The sequence below is a fragment of the Nicotiana attenuata genome, unplaced genomic scaffold (assembly GCF_001879085.1).
Source record: "Nicotiana attenuata strain UT unplaced genomic scaffold, NIATTr2, whole genome shotgun sequence".
Classification (NCBI taxonomy): Eukaryota; Viridiplantae; Streptophyta; class Magnoliopsida; order Solanales; family Solanaceae; genus Nicotiana; species Nicotiana attenuata.
In genome coordinates this window covers 87512-101518 of record NW_017673364.1, presented here as the reverse complement: position 1 = coordinate 101518, position 14007 = coordinate 87512, and the positions used below count along the sequence as shown (strand labels likewise).

Sequence of the window (14007 nt, the reverse complement as noted above, 5' to 3'; positions counted from 1 at the left end):
GTTATGGTGTTAATCAAAATATACACCGCACATCAATAATGATGAGATAGAATTATTTGGTTCCTGACCCTGAACCACTTGTGAGGGGAGAAAATAATATACTTTCGTATATAACGTATATCAAACTGATATAGATAACTTTGTTCTCATAAGCAATCGTTTAGCTATTAAGTAGAGGCACTTAATAAATCATTTTGCTAAACCAACTATGATGTAAACCAACTTATCAAGATAAACTATCTTGAATAGAAAATCTGGAAATTATGCTCGAAATTAAATTATTGAGCAAGATACCTCGCAAAACACCATGTTGCGGGTTATTAATAATCGCACATGTAACCATCTCATAGATGCATCTTATGTGGTATGCATGGCAGGTGAATGGGCCCATATTCACCTTTGATATTTCCAGCATTCATGGGATTCAATCCTAATTTTAATTGATTTATTAATTAATGAGAACAAGCAATATAAGAGAATTCGTAAAGAACTTTCTAGTTCTTTAATATTTACCCATGTGAATTCTCTATTATTTTTGCACATCATACTTAAATTGATATGGCTAAACTAATTATGCCAACTGAATAAATTATCAATATTGATAAACTTCAGATTTACACCATGATGTGCGCAATTATCAATAAACTCCAAGTTTATTATGATATGAGTTTTTATATCAATAAACATCCACTTTATTGTGGTATTCTTTTATTTGTGTAGTACAAACTGGAGAATAAAGCGTGTAGCTTTTCACATACATATTACCCAGCTACAAGTTGTAGTAATAGAAGATATTAAATCTTTCCTTTATTTATAGTCTCAATATAATCAACCGCTTTCGCGTATACTTTGGAAATTGAATAAGTTTCTTTGAGACTTACTACAACACAATACCTTATTGATAATCAATTTTCTCCAAAATAGTATAATTGGCTCTTCTGGAGCTCTCAATTAATTTTGTACTACCACATATTCATCAACATCCATATGGTGAATATCTCTTTTAAGGAGAAAGTTATACCATTATGGTCATGGTCAAAATATATGCAAGATATGTTTCTTGCATTATTGTTGTCCTTTAATAATCACATTGCCAAAATATTTTGGCGTACAATAGGTACGTGACCAATGACCATTCATGCCATAATAATGACATTATTGTCTTATATCATCTCAAACCTCCTTTTAGAGGTGAGTGCGGTATATTCACTACCACTAGCACGTTCATATTCTTTGAAGAATGAATATGTATTCATAAATCAGATGTTGTCACATTCACATCATGAATGGACCATAATCATCTATATGTGCTTTACAAAATCTCATGTCAAATCGATGACAAATATTAACTTCATAGAGTGAAGGCTTATTTTGAGAATCGTTATTATTCTCATTACCACGATAATGATGATTATAATTTCGTCTATTACCACGTCCATATCCATTGATACCTTTATGGTAATAATTTTGTCTTCTTTCAGACTTATTACATATTGCTATCACATTCTCTTAAGGGAATGAGAATGGAGCAAATTCAATGGGACGGGTTTTCAATTCTTTGCCCACAATCATACATGAATTTGATCATGGCGGGGCATAGAAATTTTACCACTTTGGGTGATTATAATTTCTTTCAAACTCCATTAGAGTTACAATCAAAATTTATTGTCTTTGCTTGTATTTAAAATCAAATTATGGAATATCAAGAATTCAAAAGAGAAAAATAAAGTAAAATACTTACCTTAAATCCAGAATTTAATCATGAAGGAAGTTCATGGAACAATTGACAATCATTATGCTCCATCCCAAAACTTCTACTCAATTGGTTAGAGTCTCGTGCTGATAACGTGTTATGAAACAATAAAAGAAGAAGAAGAGTATTGCAGAGAAAAGTAGAGAGAAAGAATTCTTATTGATATTGGATGATTACAATGGAATAAAATCCTCTATTTATCGGGAGATGGTGACTTAGCTACCAAGTAATAAACCCTAGAATCTCTCTAAATATAGACATTCACCATAAATAAAATTCTATTTATAACACAATTTACTTTTACCACGTTTTTTCTCCCCTATCCTTTCATTAACAAGAGATACTCTACGTACTATAGTTTTAATTCTATATTACCGATAAAATACTACTACCAATGAATTAATGTTTATGTAAAATGAAAAAATAGAACTTAAAACTCACGGTAATTTATCTCATCCAAACTTAATCTTTATAAATAAATAAAAGATTTGTAGTCCCTTTAACTATGGGTAAACTACTGTTAGAAACACTTCATTAAATAGTCATTTAATTATTTTTTTTAATATTTAGGAGTTTGAATTAATTAAAATTTTATGTATTAAAATTGTCTTACTTGAACTATGCAGAAACTCCTACTATTTAAAACTTTGAAAACATTAAGAATTTACGACTTTATACAAATCTATGTCTAGGAGTTTAAAATTATATTATTATATTTTTTCTTGTTTAAACTATGTAAAAAAATCCAAAAGCTTTAAACATATAAGAGTTTACTTATGTAAATCTTACACGTAGAAATATTTGGTCATTTGTTATGAAGGAAAATGTGACACCATGGTATTCTATTGATACGTGTGTCTTTTATGCGAGCGTATAGTTAATATTTGGATAACATTGTGAGCACTTTTATGAGGTAAGATTTCTGTCTTTGATGAGTAGTTTAATAACATAAAAAATCATCACTTTCAGGACTTAAATTTTTTTTCTTATTTTTTTCTAACTCAAATACGAATTTATAATTTTAATGTAATTTTTAAAAAATCTATAATTATTGATCAAGATTAAGGCGCAAAGCCCGTACCTAAATACTACTAGTTCTTTAAAGCTGCAGCCTGCAAGTGCTTCGAAAAAAAAAAAAAATTCTCAAATTTTTATCTCACAAATCCAACGGCTCAGATTCGATCATCACATTCATCACCGTCCTCTCTACATTTCGTCCTTTTTACACCATAAATATAGAAACGTAAAGGGGTTTCACTTCAACCCTAGCCGAGAGAGGATATTTGTTTTCTCCGTCAATCGACGTTAATCTACAGGTGAGTGATATATCCTTCTGTTTCAGCTATATCCCGCAAATTTTTTCCGATTTTACGTCTTTGATCTTTAATATTAGGGTTTTTTCTATTTAATTATTTTTTAAGGATAAGTTCGATGAGAACGAGATTGATGAATTACACGCTTTTCACCTTTTTCCCCCATCAACAGTAACAGCTATTAAGCCTCAATTCGACGCTAGTTAGTGTTTATGAATCTCACTATAATTCATCATAAAGAAAAAAATTCATCATTTTTTTCTAAATTGAGCCTTTGTTTCTCGGATCTCGCAGTTTTTTTTCATCATCAACAACAATAACTATTAAGCGTCAATTATAATCTAGTTAGGGCTGTACGAATCTCACTATTGTTTATCATAAATCGAGTTATAAAAAAGTAAAAATTCAGCAACTTTATAAATGTATTTGTGGATAAATTGAGCTTTTGTTAAGTCAATCTCGCAGTGCTCTTTTCATTATTATCATTTTTATGATTCTTTTAGGCAGACTCCAACTAGTATCGGAGTGGCATGTAGATGTTGATGTAACTATCAGTTTGCTCATTTGTATATATTAGGGGCAGGGGCAGGGGCAGGGGCAGGGGCAGGGTCCAACTAAACTGCTTTGCTTCATCGCTTGGTAGGTTTTTTTGGGTAAATTTTCTGTACTTTAGAGTTTAAATTCCTTATTTTTTTTTTGAGTCTGATTTGATTTTCTTATGGATAAAGAATTTGGTAATTCTTCAATAGGTTCAACTAATATAAATGGGTGTTACTAGCTGCTTCTCATTTGCAATTTTTTAACACCCTTTGATTCGGAGATACATAGGTTCGTGATGGTGCGTGCAAAAGGCAAGGCCAATGCTTCAACTAATCGATCAGTGTCCAAAGCAGATGCTGCAGTTGCTTCTGAAGCTACTACGACACTTGACTCCAGTGAGGTGGAAAACCACATAGAAACTGGAGGCTCGGTTGAGATTTCAGTGGAAACAGCAGTAACTGAAGAAACAACGATCACTCTTGTAGAAGAAGAAGAAGAAAATGATGGAGCTGAAACTGAAACCTTAGAGGGAGAACATGCTATGGAAGAAGAAGAAAATGATGGAGCTGAAACTGAAACTTTAGAGGGAGAACATGCTATGGAAGAAGATGAAGATAATAAAGAAAATGAAGTTTATGGAGAAGGAGATGAAAAATGTGGTTCTGATAAGGAAGAAGAAGAAGAAGAAGATGCTATTAGTAACGATGAAGGTAATAACCAAGAAAATACCATAGAACAGGAAGATGGTGAACAGAACATAGATGATAAGCAAGTAGGAGATGCTGCTGGTGTAGACAAAGATAACCAGGAAGATGACATGCAAAAACAAGAAGATGAAACTAATGCAAATGAAAAGAATAAAGAGAAAATAAAAGGAAGTTTGAAGCAAAAAGCTAAAAAAATGAAGAGAAGGAATAATAGGAAGAGAAAGGCAAATGGAAGCCCCCAAGAGAAAGGTGAAAATAAGCAAGTTATGAAGAAAGTAGCCTCTAATGGTAAGGTTGGGAAGGACTTGGGAAAATTGGAGTCAAATGATGATGAGCAAAGCTCTAAGAAAGTTGCCTCAGGAGGTAAGTCTAGAGTGGCCCCTCAAGGCAAAGACAAGCCCGAGTCGTCACACAAGAAGTTGTCCTCAAAGAAGAAGGCTAAGGGCATGGGTATGATCTTCATGTGCAACTCCGAGACAAAGAAGGATTGTTACCGTTATAAGGTTCTAGGGTTGCCGGCAAGCAAGAAAGAGACGGTGGAAAAAATTTATAAAGGGATGAGGCTTTTCCTTTACGATGTTGATTTGAAGTTGATGTATGGGATCTACAAAGCTGCAGAGCGTGGTGGCTATAACATCGCACCCAAGGCTTTCAAGTCTCAATTTCCTTCTCAGGTTAGCTAGTTGTGCTATCAATGCCTTCTAACCTTCAATTACTTCTCTTCGTAATTTTTTTGAGTATGAAGAATATTTCTAGTTGAGGACGTAAGAGAGAAGTACCATTTGGAGGATAGTATGAAGTTTTGTTAAATGCATGTTTAAGCACATTTAAGCTTGATCTTTTAAGTAAGGTGTTTGTAGGGTGTTCATTCGTCGGAGCGGTTCAATTTTATCAAATGTTGGTTTGGCTTTTTGATTTTTTGGTTTCTAGAAACAAAGTAGAACCGAAATAATTTTTGTTTGGTCCAAGTTTTTCCATCAATTTGGGCTTGAAAGGGCCGAAAAAATAATATAACTTTATAATAATTTATTATATGTGTAAATTCAAATAATCATATTCTTTTAAAATAAGGTAATAATAGAATTTAATTGATTTACATAAGCATATATAATGCAAGTAGTTATATATATATATATATTTAACTATTATAATATTTATATTTTCTCAAAAAGTTATTACTCACTTCGTCCCAATTATGTTATCTTTGACTGGGCATAGTGTTTAAGAAAGAATTTTGAATCTCGTGGTCTAAAACAAGTTCTAGGTACTTTCGTGGTTATAAATTATCTCACTAATAGTAAAATGAGAAGTTTAAAGTAAAACTATTTTTACATATATAAATACGTCATACTTTTTGAGACAAATTAGAAATAAATATGCATTACATAAATTGGTATTGAGTGCATATATGATATAGATATTACGTATTAATTTGTTATTTGCTTTGTTAGGTTATATTTGTAGAAAATAAAAGGCCGAACTGAAGTACCATATTTTAAAGTCAACCAAAGATCGGGAAATTTTATTTGGCTTTTATCGTAGTATGAAAACTCATTGTTTTAAGCATGAATCTAGGCGTGACTAGGGTTGGGCGCTTCACTTTTGTAAGGGGCCGCTTTAATGTAGGTGTCAAGGAGCTCCCGTGTAAAAACGGTAGGACTAAACAATAAATAGACCTACCCTAGGACTTTGGTCTAGTGGTAAGAGCGTAGCTTTTGATGTGTGGGTTAGGCATACATCATAGGTTCGAACCCGAGTTCAGACATAACTTGGTATTTAAGTGGAGAAGAATAGAGGGGTGGGCCGATTATCTGTTGACATTCGAATTGTGCGCCATTAGCCCTTGAGATTTTCTCTATTATAAAAGAATGTTAGAGTTGGCAAAGATGTATCAATTGCTGGGTAACCTATGAAGGAGTGTGTTAGTGTCGAGGAATGTGAACTAGAAACTTAGTATAAGAGATCTAAATTATATGCTTAAAATTGTGGCCTTTCATTTGGCAACCAAAAGTGTGGTCTAGTGGTCAAGGAAGTGGATTGAGAACCATAAGGTCTTAGGTTTAAATCCCAACAAAGGGAAAAAATTAGGTGATTTTTTCCCATCGGTCCAAGCCTTAGTGGATAGAGTTATTTGGTACCTGTGCTAGTGGGATGTAGCAATACTTCATGGAATTAGTTGATGTACGCGCAAGCTGGTTCGGACACCACGATTATTCAAAAAAAAGTTGCCGCTTTTCATTTGAATTATGAATTTAAAATGGGTTTTCAATGTGATCGGTATTGTTTTGTCATATATATTGTGTTGCAAAGGGGCTTGGTTAGGGCACACTTGGCTTGTAGCGTTGGCATTTGGGAAGCTCAAGTCATGTCATTGCTTAAGTGATGTATGTATTAGTGGAGGCACCATGACGCTATGGCGTGCATGTTATTCGTATTGGCTTTTTCTTTAGCCGATATTAATAAATAATAATTTTAGCTAAAAAGGTTGTATACAACTCCTTTGATTCACTTCATATGATATTGTTGCTATTTGGGGAGTCAAACTACTTTTTCTTTGATTACTAGTTTAAACCTTTTTGTTTATTGATAACTACTATTGAAGACTAGTTGAAAAGTTAAGTTGCACCTTTGTATCTAGAGCAAAGATTTATAATGGTATTAAAACCTGATTGACATAGTTTTCCTTAATTATAGTTACACATCTTTTAATCCATATAATTTTATCTAATGTTTATTTATTTTTGTTGCATTACATATACATTGTTTTATTTTTTCATTTGCTCCTTTTTTAGATTTTTGGTATTTGAAAACGCTTTGATTTTAAGCTTTCTATATTATGCTTAGACATAATGACACGTTTTAAGACCACACTACAGAAGATAGTAATATAAGCTATATTTAAAACAACATTCTATACGTACAACCCATCATATTATGTATACGATTCAACATGACAACTATTAAACAACTTATTAGAAATACAAGACAGCTAATCAGAAATGTCACGAAATCCGCCGCTCTTCGGGGGTGCCCTTAGCGTCGAGGAACATGTACTAGGGTGTATGTGCGACTCGTTTAGATCATGAGCTGGCACAAAAGCAAGAAAACGACTTTTACAGTATCAATGATCAGTACCGGTGAATGTGTTAGGATGGAAGAAGGAACTCCATTCATTATTAAAAAAAAAAACTCTATCATATCCCTCTATTGTGTATGAAGTTTATGGTTTCCGTTGGTGTAAATCCAATCACCTGAATTTAAGATGATAAGAAAATCTCCATTGGTAACAAATGGTTATCCATTAAGCGGAGGAAATCTTATTTAAAAAGCATAAAACATAAAGATTAGGCAAGACTAAAGTAGAAAATCGAAAGAGAAAGTAGGAAATAGAAAAAATAGAAGAAAGACCAAAAAAAATAGCCCGCTGCCTGACCGGCCCCTAATTCACCCACTATAAAGGTTAGGGGTTGTGGAGTGCCCAGGCTGTCCATTCTAAAGTTTTAGCCTGTCTAGGACCGACCCACTTGCCTTGTATAATATAGGACCAAGACCACCGCACTTGCAAAGTATAGTTCTGGGCGTACATGTGTGCTGATCACTGATTATGGAGGCGATTGATTTCGAGAACAATCTTTCAGGTGACCATCATTTATATAAATCAACTAGTAAATTCTTGTAAGTTGTAACTTGATATTTTTCGCTCTACTGAGGTGTGTAGACTGTAGACAACCAGGAAAAAAGAAAAAAATATCAGAGAAGATCTTTAGAAATTAAGAAGTTACCCATTAAAAAAATGAAAAAAAAAAATACTTTCTTGTCCTTTGAGGGTAAGGAATTTCCATTATTAGGTGCTATTCAGTTTTCTTATTATGGTTTAAATGATTGACTTTGTGTTTGGGAGTACATTCATTCCGTCATTCGAAGTGCTTTTAAATGTCCTAAGAATAATTAAATCCATTGAATTGGCTGCTGAATGAAACATCCAGGTTCCTCATTTAATTTGGAGATATGAATGGTAAACAAGTCAGCCCCCCATCCAAAGAAAAGAAAAATAAATAGAAGATGGATATTCCTGTAAGATTGTTGGTAGCAGGTAAAATTCTTTATAGATTTTGTATTATCCAAAATAAATTGGAGAATACAATGTCCGGAAAGCATTACAACTTTTACTCTTATATTTGAAATTGTTTTGTCAATAGTGTTCCTTAGAGGTAAAGCGTATGTCATAATGGGCATAGCCAAGAAAGGATAGGTGAGAAGTTGTTTTTGATCGGTTTAAAAGTCTGTAGTTTTTCCATTTGGGAATCAAGTCTAATTTGTCCATTTAGGATGTGTGGTATAATGTCATGGTCATTTCTGTCGTTGAATGGGTGTAAAAGTACTTGATATCTGGTAATCGGTGAGCGCTTGAGCATGTGAGAATTGTTTTAGTGATGGTTTTGAGTATTAAATGGTGAAAATGGTTGTGATGAAACTACTCATATTAGAATAAGGTTACTGGTTTGTTACCCTTTCTCAAAAAAAGAATAGGGTTACTGGTGAAAAATGATTTAGTCTCGTCATTTTCTCCTTGTTCGGAGTATAATACGTTTGTTTGAGGCAAACAAACCCTAGAAAACAATAAATAAGTTCATCAAGGAAAAACCCTTTATTCCTTTGAATAAGTGGGCAAGAGTTAATTTGGTTCTAGTGTCTATAATTTATACTTTAGTAGTACCTAACCTTAGGAGACAAAACCAGTAGGCAATTAAAATTCAGGGTGATCCATCTTTATGTGTATGTACACGCATGTTCGTATAACAGAAAGGCAGAAAAGATAAAGCAGGGGGATGCAGTATCTAATTTTCAAGTCAGGTATTGCTCTGTATGTTCAATTGTGTGTTGGCACATATAACAACCAAAGCAGTTAACAAGTACTTGTGGTTTAGTCTGATGACCCCAAATAGAGTTCCATCCTTCTATTCCTTTGATAGATATATCTCTAGGTTTTAATTTTATAATCTATTCGTTTGATATATACAGATTGTAAGTTTATTAGTGAAGTATCAAAACACAAAAAGGCAGCTTCACGTACAATTATAGAAATACAAAAGGCAATTCAGGACTAGAATTAAAACTTTTTCTCTTTGTCACTCCCAATATAACGCACAATATTTTTAACTTCAAACACATGTTCTTGTCGGAGGGGCTTGATTAGTGACGTTAAATATTTTAAGTCAATTTTATCCATCTTCATGTACAAAAGCCTTATTAAGCAGTGGTGTCTTAAGCTTGCTTGAGAGGCGCCTAAACCCTGAAGATAGGTCCAAATGTAGGTAAAAATTCTTGCATTTTTTGTTGTATATGATTTGATGTATGTCAAAGGTATTCCTATCATAAATTATTTACTTCTCCAATTGTAGCCTTAATTTCATGCTCCAATCATTGCTACAACAACGGCTACTATGCCTCATGCTCCAAACACTAGATATAAAAAAATTCTGCCTTTTGTTTTGCTTAAGTTAGATGGATCTGTTTCCTAATTTGATCCACAAGGTAATGGCATGTTTGGTGCGAAGAAACCTTTGAGGCATGATTGGTTTGACAATATTGTTTTGATTTCCCTTGTATATATTTGTGTCTATGTGAGGTCAGGATTTTGCTCCATTCCTTTTTCCTGTTTCCTTCTGCCAATCATAGAAAATGACAGCACTGTGATACTGATTTTAAAAAAAATGTTACCTCTCTATAGCTCTTAAGGCTGACAATGGGATCAGTGTTGTGCGATGCCTTGTAATAATCGTCAAGTATCTACATCAGTAATCTGGTGCTCTAGCATGCATACACCTACCACTTGTTTGTATGCTTAGAAATGTTGCGAAGTTACATATAGATCACTTCTCTTCACGTTTTCCATGAGTGGTTGGTTGCTTCAAATTTAATGTTTCCATCAGAATTGGTATTAGAGGATTTCGTCCGATTGTCTATATTTTACCACAAGGATAGTATGGGCGTCTTATTTCCTGGGTCTTGGTTATGGGGAAGTTACAACTTGCTATTTTTCTGATGGAAATTTCTAAATAAGAAATCTTGCTTTTTTTTTTGGATAGGTGATCCTGCTATTAATTCATGTTTGATATGTGTTGGTATTGTCTACAATTCCTTATTAAGTTTTTTTATTTCCTTGTAAACCAAATGCAAATGAGGTATTACTGAGGTTTTTGTTGTCTTTTCCTTGTTAGGGATCCAAAAGACTAATTTGTGCATAGGATCTTGATTACCTAGGCACATTTTAGGTCTTTGAGCTTAAGGTCTAGTGCTTGTAAATCACATAGTCTTAACTCTTTAGTGGTTGCAAAAGTTATAAATTGTACCGAATTGAACATTTACTCGCCATTATATGGTTTTATGTGTTTCTGAGTATCTTGGAAGATTTTAAATGAGACTGATATGCCAATGTTATGGCGAATTCTACACTGAAGATGGTTTTTCTTTCTTGGGAACCCTAATACATACCAAAATAAGTTAATAGTGATTAACACAAGGCAGATCTTCCATTTTCTTTATCCCCACCTCAATAAAGAAGGCAAATCTTCTGTCTTATCTTCAAATCGATGTTGAGCAATTCATCAGATGAATGTGAGGAGGGTTTGGCTTGGTAGAGACATAGGTAGAAAGCAATTATTTTAGATATTGAATCTCATCATGGTCAGAGTGCATAAAAAAGAGACTTATGAAGTTATTTTAGCTTTCATCGAGTTAAAGCTTGCTGCATAATTCTTTCATTAATGGGCAAACGATAGGATACTTACTGTGACTCCTAGTCTTTCCTATGCCAGTTCTGGCAAGGATTGCTCCATGAGAGTTTTCCTTGAACAATATTTTACCTTGAGTGCCTATCTTTATGTGTGAGGAGTTCCATCACATTCCTGTGTGCTTGTCTGCCAGAGGTCTGTTTGTGGCTGGTGGCCCTGGGGTTTAGGAGGCCGTGCAACATGAGTTTGTAAATGTAGAAACCTACTTCCCTTGGAGGAATTATGTGCGTCTGTTGTACTGTGTGTGAAACCTAGGGTCTTGGTTTGTGCGACGAATTCGTCGGTGAATATACATACTAGAATTCTACTGGTGCTTCTCTTAGTGTGATAAGTGGGATAATTTTTACTTGAACATTTTGTGTTAATTTTTATTGGAAATTGATTTCAGGTTCGCTTTTCTGTTCTTGAGGATTGCTTACCACTAGCAGAGGAGACGTTCAGGCAAGCGATTAAGAAGAACTATTTCACAAGGTCAAAGTTTGATTGCCTATTGTCCTCTGAACAGGTACTCGATCCATCTTGTTTGTGTTTAATGGATATCTCAGGTTAAGCTCTATTTGTAAGTGTTGTCAGTCTTCAGTTTTCTTGCGAGTCTCGGCACCTACAATTTGTTTGCATATTTGTTGCTATTTGCTAGGTGAAGGACCTGTGTAAGCTTTTCACTGCTGCGAGTTCCAGGTCCAAAGACACACGGATTGGATTTGAGACCCCTGCGAAATCCAAGCGAGACAGAGTTAAGAGGCGGGGTCGGGATGGCAGAAGACGGGCTGAACGTGCTCGACGACCTGAGCGGGTTGAAGAGCGTGGGTACCGTGGTGAGCGGGTTGAAGAGCGTGGGTACCGTGAGCGGGTTGAAGAGCGTGTATACCATGAACGTCCTCATTTTCATGAAAGGGATTTAGTTACATCTCCATTGGTGCCATTAGCCCCGCTTCAACCTTTACCACCACCTGCTCCCGTTCAATCTTATGCATATAGTAGGACTTTGAGAACAGATCCTTATAGACGGGACACAGTGATACAGCATGATGATACTTATAGGCAGAGCCGATTGGTGGAACTCCCTGATGCTTATAGGCGGGACACAGTGCTAGGCAATCCTGATGTTTACAGAAGACAGGCCGTAGTAGAGCCACGTGACACAGTGCTAGGCAATCCTGATGTTTACAGAAGACAGGCAGTAGTAGAGCCACGTGATTATTACAGACAGGATGGATTCCCAGAGCGTCGTGAATATCATCAGCCACTGAGTTTGGAAACTAGACTCCGGGATGATATTGGGATCAATGATCCATACGCGTCATACCGTGAGCGTGTATCATACCGCGATCCTGTGAACTCGGCACGCTCAGAGCCCGAGTATAACCCCCCTCCTGTGGGTTTGCGATCAGTGTACCGTCAGGGTGGTCTATCTACCGAGTACAGTTCTAGAAGTGTGCTTCCGGAGTACCCTTCATCTGCAGCAAGCTCTCTTTACGAGTACCCTCGTCAACCTCAGTATCGATATTAGTTTCCAATAAAGGTACTGCCATCACATGGAGCTCTAGTAATTGTTCCCATCAGTGCAGCCTAAAACTTCTGACAGTAGTTTGAGCTGTATTCCGTGTTATTCCTCAATTCTCTCCCTAAGCAAGATATTAGTAGATGATATGCCTTTATTCCGTGTTTAGGTTAATTATCATCTTCTTTGCAGAATAGACAACCTTTATGCCAGAGTTCTTTATATACTTTGGTGGTCACCTATTATTTTGCTACGTAGTAGTATATGACTTACCTGTATCCGTAGTTGGTTAAGCAGACCTTATATTCTTGTCATTTTTTGGTGTTTTGTTCAAAATCTTGAAAGAGTGTTTGCAAAGGATTCTACCGTTGATTTTCAGCAAAAACTGAATAACTGTTTTAATCGTTGATAGTATCATTGAAAATTCTAAGCAAATGAAAATAGAATGTCCGGTCCACATCGATGGTATGAGCTCATGACGTAGACACGCACGTACAGTTTTTCAAAGATATATGTTAAAAATAGGAAAAAAAAACATATTTTTCTTTCATATATCCATCTTTACATATGGTATTAACTCTTAGTTTAGGCATCTTTAATTGTCCTATTGCTAGCCTCCAGGTACTTAGGTTGTGCCTACGTTGAAAATTTCACTTGGAGATCATGGTTTAAGACGCTGCAAAGATAAAAAAATAATAATTAGTGGGTGATTTTTGACTATCTGCTTGAGCCTTGGTGAACAGAGAATTATTCGACTTCTGTGATGTGGGAGATAGCAAATATCCGATGAATTATACGAGGTGCGAAAGCTGGGCACCTAAAATCAGTTTGGTTTTATAGGAGGCAGCGTGCTTGATTGTATGTGACTTGGGAGAAATTTTTACATGTGTTTAAGAGATCTGCTATTGGAAAACCTACAATTAAACCTCTCTACAGTAGCTAGGTTGGTTTTCCTATGCATCTGGTGGGGGTTTACATCCAACTCACCAAATTGGATTTATCACGTTCCCACTCTTGTGAATAAAGAACATAAACAAGTAGTTGGTTTTACCTTTTATGTTTTTACTGACAGTATAGTTAAAAAAAGTAATAAAAATTTATGTTATTAACACAATTTAACCTACTATAGAAGGTTACTTGTCTTACTATTTAGACTACTAATTTTACTTATTAGGATGGTTAGTTATAATTAGCTTTTAAATGACATGATAGCTTAAAAACTTTTACACTATCTATATATATATTCCGAATCTACATTCTATTCAAATTAATTACCATAGGATAAAACTCTATGATCATACAAATATCACGTGTAATTTTGTTGAATGTGCAATTTAGGAGGAATGACTGAGAGGACGTTAATTTAAATCTTAATTGTCCGAATTGAGAATGAGGCGAT

At 34.8% G+C, this 14007-nt stretch overlaps 1 protein-coding gene across 1 annotated transcript; it reads left to right on the top strand.

The window, feature by feature from the left end:
- Positions 1-3647: 3647 nt before the first annotated feature.
- Positions 3648-12968, top strand: LOC109216158 (AT-rich interactive domain-containing protein 4B-like). Its single transcript, XM_019380287.1, has 4 exons — positions 3648-3705; positions 3895-4987; positions 11496-11612; positions 11745-12968. Exons 2-4 carry the CDS (start codon positions 3902-3904, stop codon positions 12615-12617), a joined length of 2076 nt encoding a protein of 691 aa, XP_019235832.1. The 5' UTR covers positions 3648-3705; positions 3895-3901; the 3' UTR covers positions 12618-12968.
- Positions 12969-14007: the final 1039 nt, after the last annotated feature.

Coding starts and splice junctions, on each gene's coding strand:
- LOC109216158 (XM_019380287.1), top strand. CDS start 3,902: ATGGTGCGTGCAAAAGGCAAGGCCAATGCTTCAACTAATCGATCAGTG. Junction 4,988..11,495: donor AGTCTCAATTTCCTTCTCAG/GTTAGCTAGTTG, acceptor AATTGATTTCAG/GTTCGCTTTTCTGTTCTTGA. Junction 11,613..11,744: donor GCCTATTGTCCTCTGAACAG/GTACTCGATCCA, acceptor GCTATTTGCTAG/GTGAAGGACCTGTGTAAGCT.